Source organism: Tetrao urogallus (assembly GCF_951394365.1).
Source record: "Tetrao urogallus genome assembly, chromosome: 6".
NCBI classification, from domain to species: Eukaryota; Metazoa; Chordata; class Aves; order Galliformes; family Phasianidae; genus Tetrao; species Tetrao urogallus.
Window position 1 is genome coordinate 39,589,362 of NC_136819.1, and position 18,976 is coordinate 39,608,337.

The following is an 18,976-nucleotide window of genomic DNA, read 5'->3' on the forward strand; positions in this document are numbered from 1 at the left end:
TCCACACAGCAAAAGAGTTCTGAACTGCTTCTTTACATGGCATCACCCTATATACCTCTGTGATATTAAAAACACCTTTTTATTTTTAATGAAGTCCAAGCTTGCAGTCCGTTTCCTTGCTACTCAAGGCACAGAGGCACTCACTCCTTCCTCCTCTTTTTGCTCTCGTGCTCATGTTCCTTAGGGCGGCTGCTATCAGAGGGCCGTTTAGAACCACCATGTTGCTTAGCTTCTTCCAGAAACTTGTCCAAACCAAAAGGATCCTCCTCAAATTGAACTGGTCCGTCTCTGCCTCTTCCTCTGGTGTTACGGTCGGAGTTAGAAAACTCTTTGTCAGGAACAAACCTGTGGGAGAAGATATACTCCAGTGTTTGGGACTTCAGAACAGTAATTAAGAGCATTCTGTTTTTATTTTCTTACCTATTGGTCTTAATTCGAGCCTCTAGGTCATCACCATACATATCCTTATCAACATTTTTACTTGGTCTGTAGATGTTTTGAGCCATATCCTTGCCACTTCTCCAGGGCTGGTCATAAACATTATAAATCTCATCCTCTCCTCCAGCAAAGCCACTATCCATACCCTGTGAAGGAGAAAGGTGTACAGCTGTATAATGCAAATGAGTGCCAAACTTCAGCTACTTTATTTTAACATCAAGATACGGGCTTGCTGTCACGCAGATATGAAAATATGCCATGATATGATTTACTATTATTTCTATCAAGTTCAAGCTCTTCGTATGCTATGAGTGGTTTTGGGTCTGAGATAAAGTCCAGACAACGTAACACCATGTTTACAAGCTTCAGTCAGGACTACTTCTACACTGCCAGAAAGCAGCAGGAAGGACTGCAGGCCATTCATATTTCAGAATAATCCATCATCTCAGTCTGCCCTGCAAGTACAGCTGGCTATAAAAGCCAAGTGCAGCCATACAGAAATGCATATTAATCAGAATTTCTGGCAAATGTGATTTAAGCTGACTCATCTAAATCACACACAAGTTTATGTAAGCCATAGAAGTAGGAGAGATGCCTGCTTGCTCAGTTCTGATTTGTCAGCTTTCCCTTCTGCCTACAAGTCTTTCGTTACAGGCAATGGAAAATGCAGGACTATTGTGGGACTTCTAAAAGCCTCATCTCTCTTTTTAATCTCTCAATAGTAAGAACTTCAGGGACAAATGTTTCTGTTATCTGTATATTCAGAAGGTTTTATATTATAAACCGTAATGAGAGTGGGAACTATTTACTTGCTGCTCTTTCAGAGCACATTCTCCTTATTCAATCAGTACAATTACACAAAAGAAAGCGAAGCTACTGGAACTTGAAGGCAAAATAGCTTTTCTCTCCTACTTTTCTCCCCACAGACCCAATCCACTTTAGAACAGTTACACATTCTGAATATCCCAATGGTTGTTGCATCAGCTACAGAGTAGGGAGATTAGCAGTTTGCTACCCATTAAGTAGAGATTCCTCAGAGCTCATCCACACCATCCATTAAAACAAGGTCCCCTCTGGACTCCAGCTGTGCCCGCTGGAATGTGTTTGCTTGTTCTCACAAAGCTACGCAACTGTGACAAGGTATTTTTACCTTGCTCTGGTTGAACAGCCTCTGGTCATACTGGACTTCATTAGATGGCCTGGGGTTGGGTACACCTAGTGCAATGACTTCACTGATATCTCTGTTTTCATTTCTCTGCAGCTTCGACCTGAAATGAAAATTCTGAGTTTTATAAAGTCAGATAAGCCTTTTTTGTTTTTAAAAAACATGCTCAATTGCGACCCGTTTCTCTATTAGTTGCTCACTATTTGCCCCAGATACCAGATTTTAACTGGTACTGTTTCTCACTAGGTAACGTTTAAAATTTATCTCCTGGCAAAGGAGACACTTGGGAAACTTATGTTCAGGCTAAGCATGACATTTAAATTTACTTTCCACTGTCTGCAATTTATATCAAGCTGATTTGGGCTAAAATGTCTTTTTTTTTTTTTTTTTGCTCAAATTAGTACAATTATATTCTTGAAAGGCTGGGCAATCTAATTTTAAGATATTAGAGATTTTAAGCTCCAGAAACCATTTGTCCTCAAGAAATCTAGCTTGCGCAAACAAGTTACTTCCGTTTACATTCACAGATCTAAACACATTTTAAATGTACAGTTTCAAGAAAATTCTACTGATTATATTTCAATCTCACTGAAAACACAGGTATCAACCTCCTTCTGTGAACATGGTAATAAAGTCTGAATATGCTGAGGATCTGCCAACCACCCAACCCTCTCCTCTCCCAGAAGGACACAAAAAACCCCACCCAAAACAACAACAACAAATAAATAGTGAAAATCTTCTCTTTATCTGGAAAAATCAAAATTTCTTAAATCAGCCATGTCTGACTGCAGATAGTCTAAGCTTAACTTTCCAAAGACATGGATTCTACAAACAAGTGCTATATTAATGACTAAATTTTACCCCAGGCTAGCCCCACACTTCCTTTCAACTTAGAACACTTATTATACATTCATTAAGTGTTATGGTTGCAATCCAACTATTTCCTGTATATAGCCAGTGACGCTAACAGAGCTTGAAGCCCTTATCACACAACAATCCCATAGTCTAACTCAGTTATACCATTTCATACCAGTGAGCATCTCCACAACGTAAAATCCAGGTACTGATGTCAAGGAAATGGAGAAAGCTGTATGCAATAGCTTCCATAGTGGGGAATCCTGTATCAGTACAGTAATAAAGCAGCTTCTTTGTTTGTGACTCACCTTTTATCAGGAGCTGCCCTGGAGAGATTTCTGTCGTGCTGTCTCTCTTTGCGCCGGTCATGTCTTATTTCATCTCTTTCTCTAGCTTCTCCATCCTCTGAACACATGCAAGATTGCTTATTACAGACAGCTACTGAAGTCTGAATTAACTACAGCACAGACATTGGCACAGTGATTCAGTTCAATATTCATTTCCAAAAGAGAAGTGACCCTCTGCACTGTATGTTCGGTTTTAACTAACCGGACATAAGGAGAACAGTAACTTGCTCACTTAAACATACTTGATAAGAGACCTACAGCAGACATACACAACAACTATGTTTTCTGAACTTTAAAGAGCTCAGAATTTTTGTCATTCTACAAATTAACACCCTAAATACCTGCTGATGATTGTATCAGACCCTTTTCTGTGTTACACGTTAGTATAAAAATGCCATTCAAACACAGGCATCTTGAAGAACATTCTGTAACTCATTATCACCAAATCTCTTGGGCTGGAATATGTCTACCCCTGCACCAAGCAATACAAATGCTGAAATCAAACCATATTGCTCTGAGCTTTCCCCTTCAGGTCAGGAAACCCTCCATGAATAGACATTCAACCTCTCTGGACAACCCATTCCACTGTTTTTTTTTTTTGTCCTGATGGGAATTTTTTCTCCTCCTACACTGTTTGAAGTACCCACTTGAAATTTCAACCATAAACTCATTTTTCCATGGTGTAGCTGTTGATCTCTCCATAGGAAGCCTGACATCAGGTTAACACCAAGCTCTCTGTTCTGCAGGCAGAACACACTTCATTCTCTCAGCATCTCATCATGCAGATGCTCTGCCCACCCGGCCATTTTGGTGACCCTCCACTGCAGTCATTCCTGTTTATCAATGCCTGTCTTGAACCGAGAGTCTCTTATTAAGTGGACACTATTCCAGATGCAGTCTAGCACATGACCAGTAAAGGAAGAGCAACCCTGTCCTTCTGGCTGCACTCCTGCTGATGCAGCTTAGTATGCCCCTAGGAATACTGCTGCCAGGGCATGCTGCTAGCTTTTCTTCAGCATTTTGTCCACTAGGACTCCCAGGTGCTCCTCAACAGATCTGCTCTGCAGCCTGCTAGTTCTCAGCCTGTACTGCTGGAATCAGATTAGTCCATTTCAGCTGCAGTATATGATCATATTCTCCAACTTCAAGTGACATTAAGAGAACTGCTTTGTAAGTTCAGCACCTTGATCTCTGAAATGTCACTTCAATCAAGACATAAGACACCACAGTGGTACAATTTAGTTAGGTTATTAGATTCTGAACCTGGTAGCCAAAGCTGCCTCTCTTTAAGACCAATTATAACAACATCAGAGACAGAATACTGCATTTACCATCTTTGGAAACTTAAAGATCATTTAGTTCTCATAGACAAAGTCAAAACAAGCCATTCCTGAAAAAGAAATTAGATTAGAACAGTCCATGAAAGCCATTACTTTGTACTGATCCAGTTATAGTGATCAATTCCTCAACGATCTCCTTAAACCTGGGGTTGAAATTCAGATCCCCACAAATTAAGCAAACATGTTAGCTGTTCAAGGAAAGATGTAAAAACCAGATGTTACATTTATAGTTAACATTCGGGTATTTTAATTTCTCAGGTTATTTCTGCAAACCTACGCTTCAGAGAGTGTAAAAAAAAAAAAAAAAATCCCCAAAACAGACAACCCCACAGTATCTCAGCAACAAAGAAATGTACCTTTTTCAACGTGGGTTTTGATTCCTGCTCTTCTTTCTCTTGCTTTCTGGGCCATTTCTCGGAGCTTTTCCTCATGTTTCTCTTTTTCTTTCTGAGCCATTTTCCTCTCCACCTGGGCACGCATCTCCACAGCCTCACGAGCCTGCACACATAAGACCCCTAGTTAGCACCAGATCATCTGTGCTGGAGTTACACAGTAAACAGGGGAAGAATTGCATCCTATAGTTGAAGTTCAAAACCAGGAAAATATCACAGTTCGAGCTGAGGAACAACAGACATGACCTCCAATAATTTAATCCATGCTGAACCACTGATTCAAACATACTGGGGATAAAAACGTTACAGGAGCCTAGAAGCAGGAGACCAAAAAGCTATAGCTCTTCCCTGAGCTGATTTTCCCAAGGAATTAAACACATAATAAAGGTAAAACCACATGGAACAGAACAGTTTAAACAACCAACTGACCTTTCTGTCAGCTATATAGAGAGCCTCAGCAAGCTTGGCAAAGTTTTCATTAATGTGAACAGTCTGCAGTCCTCTTCCATCTGCAGCCAGCCGCTTGTCTAACGGGATGGTGTAACCCTAAAGGGGAGGCAGGCAGTTACAGAAATTAGCAAAGTTTTTAATAGCAAACTTTATTACATTTATTGGGTAAGAAAACAACAAAAAAAATACACTATCACAGAACTCAGCCAATCATTAATTTACCTCCACGGACTTTCTTTAGATGTACTCCAAATTCGTATCAGGCAATACTAAGCTTTCCTCCGATTCCACCCCACCCCAAATCTAGATCACGTTTTCCCTTCAAGTATGAATGAGAATGAATTTCCGGTTAAGCTCTGCTTTTTGCTTTAAGAATAGGTGACAGCTTTCCTACTCTCTAGGTAGTTTTACCATTTCTATTTAAAACTCGATTTCCCTGAAATGCTCTCATTAAGAGATCAGCTGACTCAAAAATGAGAAATTACGGGTCGAGGCTGCAAGCAAAAGCAAGAGACACTAGATGCCTGTATTCAGAAGCTGAAATCTGCAAGTATCTATAGATATTTTAAGATTCTTCAGATAACTCTACAAAATTTTTGCTTTGGTTTTAGCATCTGTAACCTAAAATTTGATCTACTAATTAGTGTCAGTCCCAGTGATGCAGCTGTGTTGGGGTAGGAAAAATAACATCAGTGCATGCAGCTGCCCTTTCTCCATTTGAAGAGGCTGTCTCACAATAACAGCTGAAGTTCAAGAACTAGATTGGTCGTTGCAGCATGTTCTAAGTTCTCATTTCCCTCCGAATGTAAACTTACCTGCTAATAAAACCAAAGTTATAAGACATAACTACTCAAACAAGAAATAGCTAAGCTAGCCTATGATAAAAACTAATTAGTATAAGAATGCAAGAAGGATAACTTGCTGGAGATTCAGACAAGTATTAAGAAGAAACCTGCTTGATTCTCTAAGAGCTTTCCTTTCCTTTTTTTCAGTTCAGATGGCTTTACTACATCAGCTCCAGAGACTTTGGTTTGCTCCATATACAGCACTATTACGGGGATTTTAACTAATACCATTTTTCTCCTTTCAAAGTGTATAATCTCAGCCATGTATTCTCAGTTCTATACTGTTGTCATTTTGACAACTGTAATGCACCAGAGAGAAAAAATCTGAGCTGTACAACTGTGTATTCTCTGTGCTGGAAAAAAAACAAAACAGTTTATCTAACTCTGGGTGTTTAAAACTAGTACAAAAATGTATGTCTAACAGCAAAGTCTAATATTTGAAAGGTGATTTTATGACGACTTGATTACCTTTGCATTTTTCCAGTTTGAAATGCACGGAGGAATTTTCCACTCTTGTTGCTCTTTCACAGTCATCTGATTGAAGTGAGAAAATAATCTTTAGTTTTACAGCAAAAGGAGATATTGTTTCCATTCTCAAATGCAATTGTAGTACCATTGACATTAATGAGGTTCAGGGCACTCACTGGAGAAAAAGAAAAAAAAAGGACACATACACACACACAAAAAAAAAAAAAAAAAAAAAAGAAAAACAACCGCTCTTCCTAGCAGGAATTAAATGTTCCTGCATGGTACCTTTGCTAACATAGCAAAACATTATGGTATAGCTATTTAGCTATACCTAAACTTTCACCACACAGGTTAGAACTTACAGTCAGGTTGTTAACATTTGAACATTAAATGGCAGTTCAAGTTGTAGGAAACTGAAGAACCTCTACAGATACCTCTGAGAGAAGATAATCCTTCTCAATACAAGAAATGCCCCATTGTTTTTCTAAGAGTAGAATGAGCACACCAAGGCTAAAGCCTCAGTCTACTCACCCATGCCACAGACAAGTCTTGCAATGCAAACCTACGCATGGGCAATCTACTCTGCCCTTGACAAGTTATGTAGGAGAAGAGGTAGTTTCAGAACTGTCCAAATGACAAAAAAAAAAAGAATAAAAAAGAGGCTGTACCAGGCACCAAATCTGTCACTTAAAATATCGCAAGGACAGAAAGGAAAAAAAGGTGCATGGAAATGAACTAGATCAATGTACAATCTAGGATTCCAGCTAGAAGTGAGAAGGTAGCTATGGTACTTCGTACCTTTCTACTAGGAGAGTGCATCACAGGTGCTGGAGGAGAAGGTGGTCCACGTGGAATCTTCTTATTAATTCTGAACAATTAACAAAACAAATGCAATCAGAATGTTGTATGAAAATACACTTCAGAATCTTTTATTTGCTATGAAGAAGTTTTGAATACCTACTTGAATCTTGGAGGTTCCATGGGGTCTTTCTGCATTTCCACCATCCGAATAACTCTCTGTTTTGCTCCAGAATTGAAGGCAACACCTTGCTGAGACGGAGTGTACCTGAATAAAAGGAAGTGCTTCAGCTTTCTGCAGGCAGCCAGGTATTCCCTTCCTACCACCGTTTTCCCTCAGTTCACTGCTCTGGCTGCATTTTCACTTTATCCATACCAACTAAACACATTTCCACTGTAAATGCCAGGAGCAAGTAACCTCACAGAGAACACTTATCTATATGCAAGTAATCAATTGCACTGGATAGAATGCATCTCCCCAGGGCTCTATTCTCCTGTTTAAACCTGGACTCAAGAAGTTATCACAAATACTAGCTTCCTGATAATTACAAATTCTTTCAACTGAACTTCTTGTTTACAGGACGAATCTTGCAACAAACTTTGTTTCAGCTTGAATCTCCCAGTGAGGAACCTATTTCCAGGACTACATCATCCACAGTCCTCCCTGACAGATCTGTTTTTACTGCTAAGGCAGTAAGCCACTGGAAGCACTGCCACTCATGATGCACTCAGACATACCTCAACACACTTCAAACTAAATTATCACGAGCAGGTTAATTTATAACACACAAACTAGCTTCGTAGTACCTCCAGAAGGACAGACTTGAGTGTCAGGGAACATCCTAATTGTGTACCTAAGCTCTGGTGCATGCACCAGCACTACACACCGTATGTACTGCGCAGGAGCCAGTTTGTCCGCCGCTCGAACTGGCATAGCGGCCGCAATTTTCTGGGACACTGACTTCTCCAAGGCTGCTCTCGTCTTCTCTGTTATCTGAAGAAGAAAACACCACGGTCTGCATCTCATTGGAACACACAAGACATACAATGTACTTCAGATAAACGAGGCACATCAGTGCATACGACACCTCTCTAATTGTCTCCTCATCTGGTCTTTGCAGTTCAGGATCATCCACATTCATGACTTCTTTTGGCACAAGATCCGTGTACTTGCTGTAAATAATCTAAAAGACAACATGTGTTATTAGTGCTGGAAAACAGAATAAACAAAATTTAAAAAAATCAATACTTCAGCCCTAGATTAAAGGTTTGATACTAATTAAAGCTTGTACACAAAAATAAATACGTTATATTTCGTTATATTTACACATTCTTCAGTGACTTCCACAGAACAAGGAAACACTCTTTATCCCAATTTACAGATAAGATAATCACAGAAAACCAATCTAACAGAATACAATTATGGAAATCACTCTTGGAACTGGGATTAGGCACAAACTGCTGCTTCCTTTCCCCACATTTTTCCTTCTTCAGGATCCAAAGCAGACAGAAAATTTGCATTTTTATTTCTGTTTCCAAGATTAACTTAATTTCATATATGCCTTTTTTTTTTTTTTTTAGCATTTAGATTCTTTTCATTTCATTTGTACATTCCTGGAAAATTTGAGAAATCTGTTCTCACCACTTTCCCTTACAAGGGTACTTCAGTCTTCATACAATATGCAACTGGGTGTCACTACCTTTGAAGGCCCAAATTTGAAATACACTGAAAGAACGTTGTTAGAGAAGTACAGGGAAAAAGCTCCACTGTGTTGCATTAATGTTGCACATTTATCCATTACAGTAACATGTGAAAGTCTTCAAAGAGTTAAGTCATTATTTTAAGCTTATATGTATAAAGCCCACATCTAACTAGGAAGCTGACCTGCCTCAGTATTAATTTGGCACACAAAAACCATTTACTGCTTCTCATCCGACACTGCTAACACTTTAATCCCTTAGATTAGTAACAGTGGTGTTGCAGCATCTCAAAATGAAGGAGACCTGAAGAGCAGCGTTTCTCTGTGCAACTCTAAATCCAAACGTCTGGCTGCATGAAGAACCAAGGATGCTGCAAGAACTCTGATTACCCCTGAAGGCAGGAGAAGAAAAAAGCCTAAGAGGTTTTCTCAAACCTACCACATGATGGGGTACAATTGAGCTACATGAACTAGTTAAACCATACAATACTGCACACAAAAGAAAAACTGCAGCAATGCGGAGAAAAAAAAATAATCAGTAATACTGATGGAATTTGCCTGGGAATACCAGATTTGTTTTTTTTTGTCTCCATCAAAATCTGAAGAACTGATATGACTGCATGTTCTAACTGGAGCCCTTTTTTGAGCTGGCATAGAGAAATGAAAGATGTTGCACTGCATGGTTCTTCCAGACATTATCTTATTTTAACATTAATATTCAGAAGACCTATTGATCCAGGGTAAGGAGACTGGGGCAGTTTGATATTCTAATATGCTAATTCCCTACTATTTTCATGTAGGGAATTTAAAAGGAAGCAAGGGCCTGAAAAGCAGAATAGTCTTCTAGCTACAAATTAAACGCTCAATTTTTGGTACAGACAGGCAATTCCTTTTCTGTTTCAGGCAGTGACCAGAAATCTGCATGCCACATGCCATGAGAAAGAGAACAATTTCACCTAAGTAGCTCATGGTAGGATTTAGCCGTGAGTCACATTCACAGTTCCAAAAGACAACGTACAGAGGCATGTATCTCAACAGCAATTTCTTAATTTAACACTCAGAACATCTCTCCTCAATACATTTTATTCTATCTATCCAGAACAGCCCTGTGTAGCTCTCATCAATCCCATGTGTTGTCAAGAAGCTACTATTAAGTGTGGCAGATTGAATGCCTTCCTCAAAGAATGACTTCTCCATACAGAGCACAGACCATTTCAGAAGCCATCACAATTATCTGGTTGGAAGCCTAGCAAACATACTGTGGGAAATCTAGCAACAAACTCTCAAACCAAACTCCACTGAGAAGGCAAATAACGTTATGAGTAAGGAATGCTTCTGATATTATTTTAGCTCAGTTCATGGTCTCTTAACCTGTCCTATTGCTGTGACAGGAGTTCCTACAAGCGTGGAACTACTCTCCTGTGAATGCTTCAACTGAATTCACAATAATGAGAGTAAACTCTAGATAAGGCTTGTTGCTCTTTTATTCTCCATTAACATCCAAGCCACAGCCTTGGGCCACAAAGAAAAACCATTCTTGCCATTAAAAAAGTAACTGAGCTAATAGTTCAGTTCCCTTACTGACCTAATAACAACACAGTAAGCAATTACATCCCTTTTTTCTCCCAATAAGGAGACAGTGTATCAGTCTCACCAACCTGCAGGTCAATTATCAATGCTCCAAGCACTACTTCAGTCTGACTTTTGTCAAGAACACAAGAACTGGAAGAACTCTCAAGACCTAATGACACAGCTAGTGCTGAAAGTCCTTTCTCCGGATAACAGCATGGAACTTCATCCTCAGATATGTAAGGTCATACATCCAGATTCATCAACATTATTCAGCATTTCATATCTAGCAGAATTGCAGACTGACAAGCCTTCTGTTTGGGGAAGGCAATCTCAATCATGTCAGCATTTTTCAAGGAAAATTCTCTGAAGCAACTATTTTTTAAATTTGTAAAGGAACAGATGCAAGAGAGATGAACCAGTGCAACAGTACAAACTGCTGACAAGCCATCTAGATGCAGGGTCTGGATGATGGAACTGCTGCCTCTACAAGAAGGCAGAATACTAAATTCAACCTCAAATAAGCCATAAATTGTTGCAAAAGCAAAATCTGCTTCTTAACTCAGACCAAACAAGTAACTCACAGAAGAGCATCAGAAAATCCTTCTTGTTCCTGGTAGTCTGTTAAGTATTTGTTTCTCTTAGCTCTAAGTATTAGAATTGAAGAAATACTTGAATTACAGCTGCTGCTCTCAGGATAATAAAACGTCTGTATGTAATCCTACTAATATGCACTATTGAAAGTGCTACCATACAGAAAGCATGATTCAGCTTATCCCTGATCACTGAACAATAGTTCCCTATGACATATTTACTAATACTTTATCAGGCCCTCTGCAAAACAAATCAAGCAATAACACTTCTGTGACTTCCAGTGAAATTGTTTCAAATACTGTATTTTCCTGCAACTTTACTCCTCCTTGAATCACAACTCGTCTTTAACCTCAGCATTTACATCCAGCTGGGTGCAGTTAGGATTAAACTGCACCAGAAGGAAGAGCTGAGGGAAAGAAGCTAGGAAACCCTACTTCTAGTTCAATTGCTAACAGAGCCTGGTTTTGGAAAAGCTACCAGCTATGCCACACCAGTAAGCACGGCCACAAAACGGGAACATCCCTGCTTCTTTACACAAGTGCAACAGACGAATCGTGTAACAAATGCTGCTACAGATCTTCATGGAACTGATATGACAAACGTTAACAGCATGAAGTTAAACTTACTACAACTCTCCTAGTTTTCCCATAGCACTTATCAAGCTCTTCTTCTAAGCTTTTATGTGACATTCTTTAGCAGATGAAAGCAATGCTGGAGGCACACTACTGTGAAGACCTGTTCTTTACAGTATTGCCATAATTCTGAACCAAATAACATACAGCAGGAGATTGGTCTTTTTTTTTCCCCCTGAAGTTTATTGCAATTTCTAATATTTTTTTTCAAATACATTTAGATGCTGATGTTCAAATCTGAACAAGCCTATTATATTAAAATTCAATCTGATCCTGTAAGTGAATCTATCTCTGACAAAGCTGTAAAGGTTTTGGGTTTAACGATACCTTCCCCTCCCACCCTTTTTATCTGTCCTACAGCTTTCTCCTTAAAACAGGTATGACTGTCACTTCCCATCTACTCTTCTTCTCCACTTTTTTTTTCCCCCCCATTTTGGGATAAGTAAAATTTCTATTTATCAAGTATTCAGTGTCACAGAATTCTCTTTGTGTCATTATTACTTTAGCATCCTTCTCCTGACAAATATTTCAAGATGCTACATAAGGTCTGATTAAAACCCAGTGTGAGTCCCCTCAATATTTAGTTTCTGTTTTCTCTCAGACTGCTCCCCATGCATATGACATGCAGTTTGACTGATCTGAACTCTTTCTTTTCCCAAAGGTGCTGCAGTAAGTTAAGATGCATGAGACAAGGATATACAACTTGTAACGCTTCTAACACTCAGCTGAATATTAGTTAAACGTGAAATCCTATTGGCATTAACTCTGCAACTTTAGCAACTGTAGGATCGATTTAAAACAACAAAAAAAAGCCCATTTTAATCAGAGAATCCCACTGATATTCTTCGAATGCTTGCCCTGTTTTGTTTGTGAGACAATGGTCACGTTCTGCTCCTGAGCATTAAGAGGCATATTACAGACCCTTAAGCTTTTCAAGACAATCTAAATTGAAGGATGAGAAACCAAAATATTATGTTGAAAACAACTATTCACATCTATCAACTACAATAATCACCACGTTTTCATTTGTTTGAGCTGCCCTATTCTTTAAAGGAGATGCTCTCTATAACAAGGAGTTCATCAAACATTTGGTCATGCCTCATTTCCAGCCACCAACACTCATCAGAAAAAATAAAAAAATTAATGTAGTCCACTTCATTACACTTGAAAAAGCAGAAGTAAGATATTCCACAGAAGGAACTTGAAAGACATCAAACTGTTTCATCAACACTAGTTTGACCTGCACAAGACAAAATATAACCTCTTTGTTTTTAGAAAGACAACTGCAGATGGGAAATGAAAGATGGATTCCATTAAACTGAGTGAAATCACTGAACCTAACACAGGATTTTCGCTACATAAGTGCCAGCAATCTTTCTGCTGCAACTTAATTAAAAATAGTAAGTTTCTAAATAAATAATAATAATATAATAAATAATAATTTATCTTCAAATACTAAATTAGTAAAACACAAGATGCATTTCAGTATTCTGAAAGCTAAACTGTGTTTTCTGACTTTTTAGCCTCTTTTCTTTCCACACTGAAATAAGGCTATCTGTGACCAGGCCCGCTTTCAATTTCTTGTCTTCATGGGAAAGCCCTCTCATGAAAGCTGTTATGCCATCAATTATGTTTTCCTTAGAGACTCTCATCATTTCTATCTCCTCTTTTTAACTGCAAAACAGCATCACACATGCGGCAACAAAATTCTTGCTCATTCTATCCTCCTAGTCTAAATGCTCACATCTGTCTGACATCATTTCAGCTCTTAAGAAAAACAGGAATGTATTTCAAAGAGGTAATTCATTTGTCTAATGTCAAACCAGTGACTACAAGTCTATGCAACACGTGCAACTTCTCCAGGTACGTGTGTATATGTCACAGTCCACACTTTTGAGATCAGGATTACCTTGTCCTTTGATTGTCCTTGTCGAGCAATTGCGTCGTATTTTATTTTTCCTTCTGCATCCACCTGAACAGCCAAAGCATTGGACATTTTTTTCTTTCGGCCCATATCCAATGGATATTGGGCCACATGAATCTCTGGAAAAGCACCTCCATCTCCAAAATCCTACATAAAAAAAAAGAAAAAGGTGGTAATGACTGAAAGACAAAAACGTGGTATAACCATAGAATCATATAATGGCTTGGGTTGGAAGGGACCCCTAGGATCATCAAGTTCAGGCAGGGCCACCACCCTCCAGATCTGGTACTGGAGCAGGTCATAACATTTGCACTGGTGAGAAACGGAACAAAACAGTGGATTGATTTTAACAAAATGAAACACTGCTAAAATGCTCTAGCAGCATTACTGTTCTGGCTTGTAAAAAAAAAAAAGATGACTACAGTTTATGCTTGTCAAAAGGAAATACAAAGACATTCTGCAGGAAACTCAAGAATTATTCCTTACTCAGAGAAATTGCTTGTATCACGGGCTAGGGCATGCAGGCAGTACAGCATGACAGGCAGTAAATGATCAAGTATTTAATTCACATGCAAGTTATTAATTAGAACTTCTAGAATTTATCTGCTGCAATAAAGCAACTGCTGAAACATGCAAAAATGAACCACTAGAGATTTCCATCATAAAATTGCTATTCTTGTAATTTTAGTTATCCTAATTATGTGAAAAAATTTAAAAAGCTTTCCAACACTCCCAAGCCTGCAGCTCACAGCTTTACAATGGCATGAACGCCAAGCTACCAATTCCCTTATTTTGACACGTGACTTGAAAACTGGACAAGCAACCAATAGCTTGGTGTTCTTAACAGTTTACTTTTCCTCTTGTTCAACTTCTTGCTGTAAAACCATTTAAGGAGCAAAATAAATTAAAGACCTCTTTAAGCAGACCATCCTGGCTCACTAACACTGAAGATGCAAACAGAATTGGTACACAATTGCTAAACCAAGTTCAGGCTACGGTTTCAAAAGCAGTTCTCCAAAGGAGGCATTTTCTCTAAGCAACACTATTGTCTCCTTTCACCCTTCTGCAATGGCTTTCATTTTGCCCAACAGCAAACCACAGCAAGGAGAAAGGATGGCTGTCTTGGGTAGGTTGATCTCCCACACATTCACCATGAGACCAAACAGCTACCACCACTGCAGCAGGCAGCACGGGCCGAGACTGGAACAAGTGGGCACAACATTTCCTTCCAAAGCAGCACGGACTCATGCTAGTCTCAAGCGCTCACTGAAATTCAACTTCAGTTGTTTAAAGCCTTCCTCTGGATGCCCCATGTTCAACAGTTAACTACCGAATCAATGCTAAAGCATAATCCAGAACTAAATTCAGCTGTCCCTCAGATTTTTCTACATGACCAAATCCATTAAGAACAGACGTTGTTTTTCAATTATGGCATTTCTGGATAACCAGATAGAAACTACACAAGCAATTACTATTCTTTAAGAATTTGTTTTTATCTATGAGGCAAAAAGGGAAGTCTCTAGCGATCTTTCTGAGATGTGCAGCATCTTCTGGCCCAGCCAGCTGGAAACTGATTGAGCTAATTTAAGTGTGTTTTTTTTTTTTTTTTTTTCTTTTTTTTCCTCCCCTAACATTTAGAATAAGTACTCAAACAGTAACTTTAGTAATGAGCACTGTAAGGAAAAAACTAAACTATGCATTTCGTTACCATGACCTTAATTAAATGCTGAAATTCCATAAAAATATTTTATTCTAGAGAACCACCAGAACTACTGCTTTAAGTCACCTTACCCAGCACTCCCACACCTAACAAGTTTTTCTCTGTTACCACTCCCCAACAGCAGTTATCTTTTGCTACCCTAAGAACACAGGACACACGAGCATTCTCATCTCTGCTATGCACCTGTTCACTTATTCCACCTGTAATCCGGACACATAATTAACAAATAATGATAGAGCGATGGTACAGGCATCATTCTTGGAGGGTCACTGAATTTGCAGACCTTAAATAGAAAGGGGACAGACCTAGTTCCACATTACCATGGTGACAACCACAGAAGAGAAGAAACTCTAAAATTTGCTGTTTACCACCAAACTTTTCAAATAACTGCATGAATTGGGACAATTTCCTCCAAACAAAGAATGCATTAGTCTGGATGGAAATTCTGTATATAGACCTGCACAATTCTCTGTAATAATCTCAGGAAACGTGACAGTTTATCTCTACTCTGGAAAAACACACTTTTATCACTGCTAACGCAGCTGTATTAGTACGATGAGAGTTTAAACACCCACCTCTAGTGTCCGCGGTATCCATCCTTTCCGGTAGCCGTACGGAGGAGGCTCCCTTCGTGATGAGACCAGAGCAGTCTGCCTGGATCTCTGAGCCCTCGCTCTTTCTTCTAGCTCTAGCTGGTCTTGGGACAGCTGGGTTGGAGCTGGTAAAAAACTGCATGTCCCCAGACAGCCACCAAAAAAAAGACACATCAAAAGGTAAATCTTAGAAAGGTGAATTCCCACAGACAAACCTGCGAGCAGTTTTCCCCAGGCGGACACCTCGCCACAAAGCCAAACTCCCACGTCCCGGCTGGGCACGCCGCACTCTCGCACCCCCGGCGCCCTCCGCGCACCGCCAGGAAGCGTTCGGTACGGCAGGGCAGGCCGCGGAGCCGCGCTCCCGGGGCAGCAGCTCGCAACAAAGGCCTCGCTCGCGGAAAGGAAAAGCCGAAAAGAGAACAGATACCCCACAGCGGCCCTAATCCTCTCCCTCAGAAAACGCGCGGAGGCCCGCCGAAGCACGCAGCGGTGCGGAGGCCCCGTCCCGCTCTAGGCCGCACAAAACGGGCAGCGCGGGCAGCTCCCGCGGGCCCGGCCCGCATCCAGGAGGGGCTGCTCGCCCGGCTGCGCACCCACCGCCGCCAGCGCCTCGTCACCGCGACCGGAACAGCGCGGGAGGCAGAAGAACGCACCTGGTGAGCGCCATCTTTGCCAACGCTCACTCGGAGTTAGGCCGCGGGCCGGGGGAGGGACGCGCGCCGCAGGCGCGCGTGCGCCGCGGCGAGCAGCTGGGAGTTGTAGTCAGGGAGACGGCACGCTGCGGAACGGGCGCGTGCGCGCGCCGACGGCGCAGTGGCTGCTGGGAGGCCCGCGGTGCCTGTGCGGAGGGTGGCGGCTGGCGGGTAGCGCGCGGCGCGGTGCTGCTTTGCGTTGCCTCCAGGCTCCGCGTGGCGCCTCGTGGCGCCTCGTGGAGCCTCGTGGAGCCGCAGAGCTGGGGAGGCTGCGGGACCCTGTGGGTGCGTGTGGTTCAAGGTCCAGGTGGCATTTGAAGATCTGCAATGAACAGATCCCGTTGGGCAGCCTGTGGCGCTCTGCCACACGCACAGTGAGTTAGTGCTCCCCAGTCCTCACGTGGAATCTCCCGTGTCCCAGTTTGTGCGCGCTGCCTGCTGTCCTGCAGCCCGCGTCCACCCGCCGGAATTTCTAGGAAGGGAAGGCTGGAGGAGGGGTCAGGAGTTCCCGTTGCAATCCTGTGCTAAAGCGTGCCTTGTCTCTGCTGGGACTTGGGTTTGGCGTTCGTGCTTTGGTGGCAGCAGCTCTGTCATCGTCTCTGAGTGACAGAGTTGTTGCCTTCTCTCCAGGACAACGGGCCACTCAGAAGTTCTTCAGACAAAGCTGAGCATATGAGACTGTGATGTATATCGTTTATCAGTAATTGTCACGAGCAAAGCTCACCTGCCATCTCTCCTACCCTTGCCTGTCAGTCATTTAGCAGCAGAGTTGCTGTTGTCTGACAGTTCTGGTCCTGGTCAGAAGCCCTTTGCCTGTTTCTGTCTGGAGTTGAGGAGTGACTTATTCTCCCTCCTGCGTTCCTGATTCTTCCTGTGCATCATCTACCATTGTGTGGTAAATACAAAGCTTTGGGATCTATTGCAGCCAACCTGTAAGGCAGACACAAACTAAAACAGAACGTGGGCAGTGTGCTGCTGCTTTCCTCAGTCTCACAGCTGCATGGTTCCCCTCTCCATGCAGACAGTAGGCTGTTTGTGTTTGCAGATCTTTATAGCTGCCTTGGCTATAAGCAGGAGCAGTTCTTTTTTCAACACTTTATTTCACCTGAACCCGCTTTTTTTTGTGGTTTGGTTTTAATGTGCAAATTGGTTGATGTAGAGTTTACGTGTATGTAGGGCTCATAGCACAGTGTAGACCGGACTGTATGGTATGATGAGGCTGTATGGGCTTATTCAAAATCCCATGGCTCTGTAAGCTCATCTCTGTCTGTATTTTAGGTATGTGCTGCTAATTCAGCTGTGGATAACTTCTTGTGCCTGCACTGCATTACCTGTTGCATGTCAAAACTAAAAAATGCTGATGTAAATGGTTTAACTGGACAAAAATGTTTACTGAAATATATTTCTTTGAGAAATTATGAAGTCGATGTAGAAAGTTTGGAAAATTTGAATATTTTCCAAATGGAACTTTCAAGCTTTGGTTTAAAGCAGCATTTGTTGGGAGCAGGTAAATTCTTAAAACCAGCATGTTTACTTTAAGATCCAATACCACATCATGCAAACTTTTATATCAGGAGTGGAGGTTGAGTACAGAATGTGTTGCCCCTGGAAACAGGAAATCAGAGAGATTCAAATGAGAAATTAGGCAGAAACACTTAACAAAGAGAATGATTAAGCTTTGGAAAACTGTGAAAAATGTTCGTTTAGGTTTTTATTCCTTGTTACCTTCTAATCAAAGCTGAAAGCATTCTGGGAAGAGATGCTGTCAGTATTACAAGACTCCTTCGGGCAGACCTGGGGTGCGTGGGTCCGTACATTAACGGCCAGGTGAAGCATCATGTCCCACAGTATACACAGCGTCAGACAAGAAAAGTTACTATTCTCTCCCAGCTCTGTGAGCTGATCATTTCCATGCATCTTCATGTATCCTCTAGTTCTGGGCTTTGTGTGCACCAGACTTATTTATGATTAGAGATGCCATCTCTGGCTGATTCTTCTTTGATAAAAAGAAACATTAAGCAAGAAATGGATCTGAGATTCTTAAACCCTTTTTTTCCCAAGTATACGTATCCTTAGGAAAGAAAGATTAATTCATTTCTGTTTTACCATGCTCTTTTTTGCTTAGCATTTCTGGGCAGGAACGCTATCAGACTCACACGTGCATCAATTTCCACAAGTACGCCAAAATAATGTTCTGTGTGGTGAGTAAAATATTCAGACACTTCATCCTTGGCTTGGCTGTCAGTGGGGACATTTTTAGTTCCATGTGAATACCACAGCTGGTTTTGAGAACACTTCCTCCAGTGTGTATTTCTGGTGCATCCCAAGGAGTCTTTTGGGGTAGATTTAGGCTGTTAAATCCTCTCCATCATTTTTTATCTACTTCAGCACTTTCCACATTTGCAAATGCAGAATTAAATGGCTCATGAAATATCTTGTAACAAATGAAGA

General features: G+C 41.0%; 1 protein-coding gene across 1 annotated transcript; it reads right to left on the reverse strand.

Moving 5' to 3' along the window:
* Nucleotides 1-140: 140 nt before the first annotated feature.
* On the reverse strand, nucleotides 141-16,500 carry SNW1 (SNW domain containing 1; the record flags this gene model as incomplete). The annotated part of the gene is made up of 14 exons (XM_079537470.1): nucleotides 141-345; nucleotides 421-584; nucleotides 1,589-1,706; nucleotides 2,767-2,863; nucleotides 4,502-4,643; nucleotides 4,967-5,083; nucleotides 6,301-6,366; nucleotides 7,099-7,168; nucleotides 7,262-7,366; nucleotides 7,986-8,092; nucleotides 8,187-8,282; nucleotides 13,503-13,664; nucleotides 15,813-16,224; nucleotides 16,487-16,500. The coding sequence occupies 14 exons, from the start codon at nucleotides 16,498-16,500 to the stop codon at nucleotides 141-143; spliced, it is 1,875 nt and encodes a 624-aa protein (XP_079393596.1).
* Nucleotides 16,501-18,976: the final 2,476 nt, after the last annotated feature.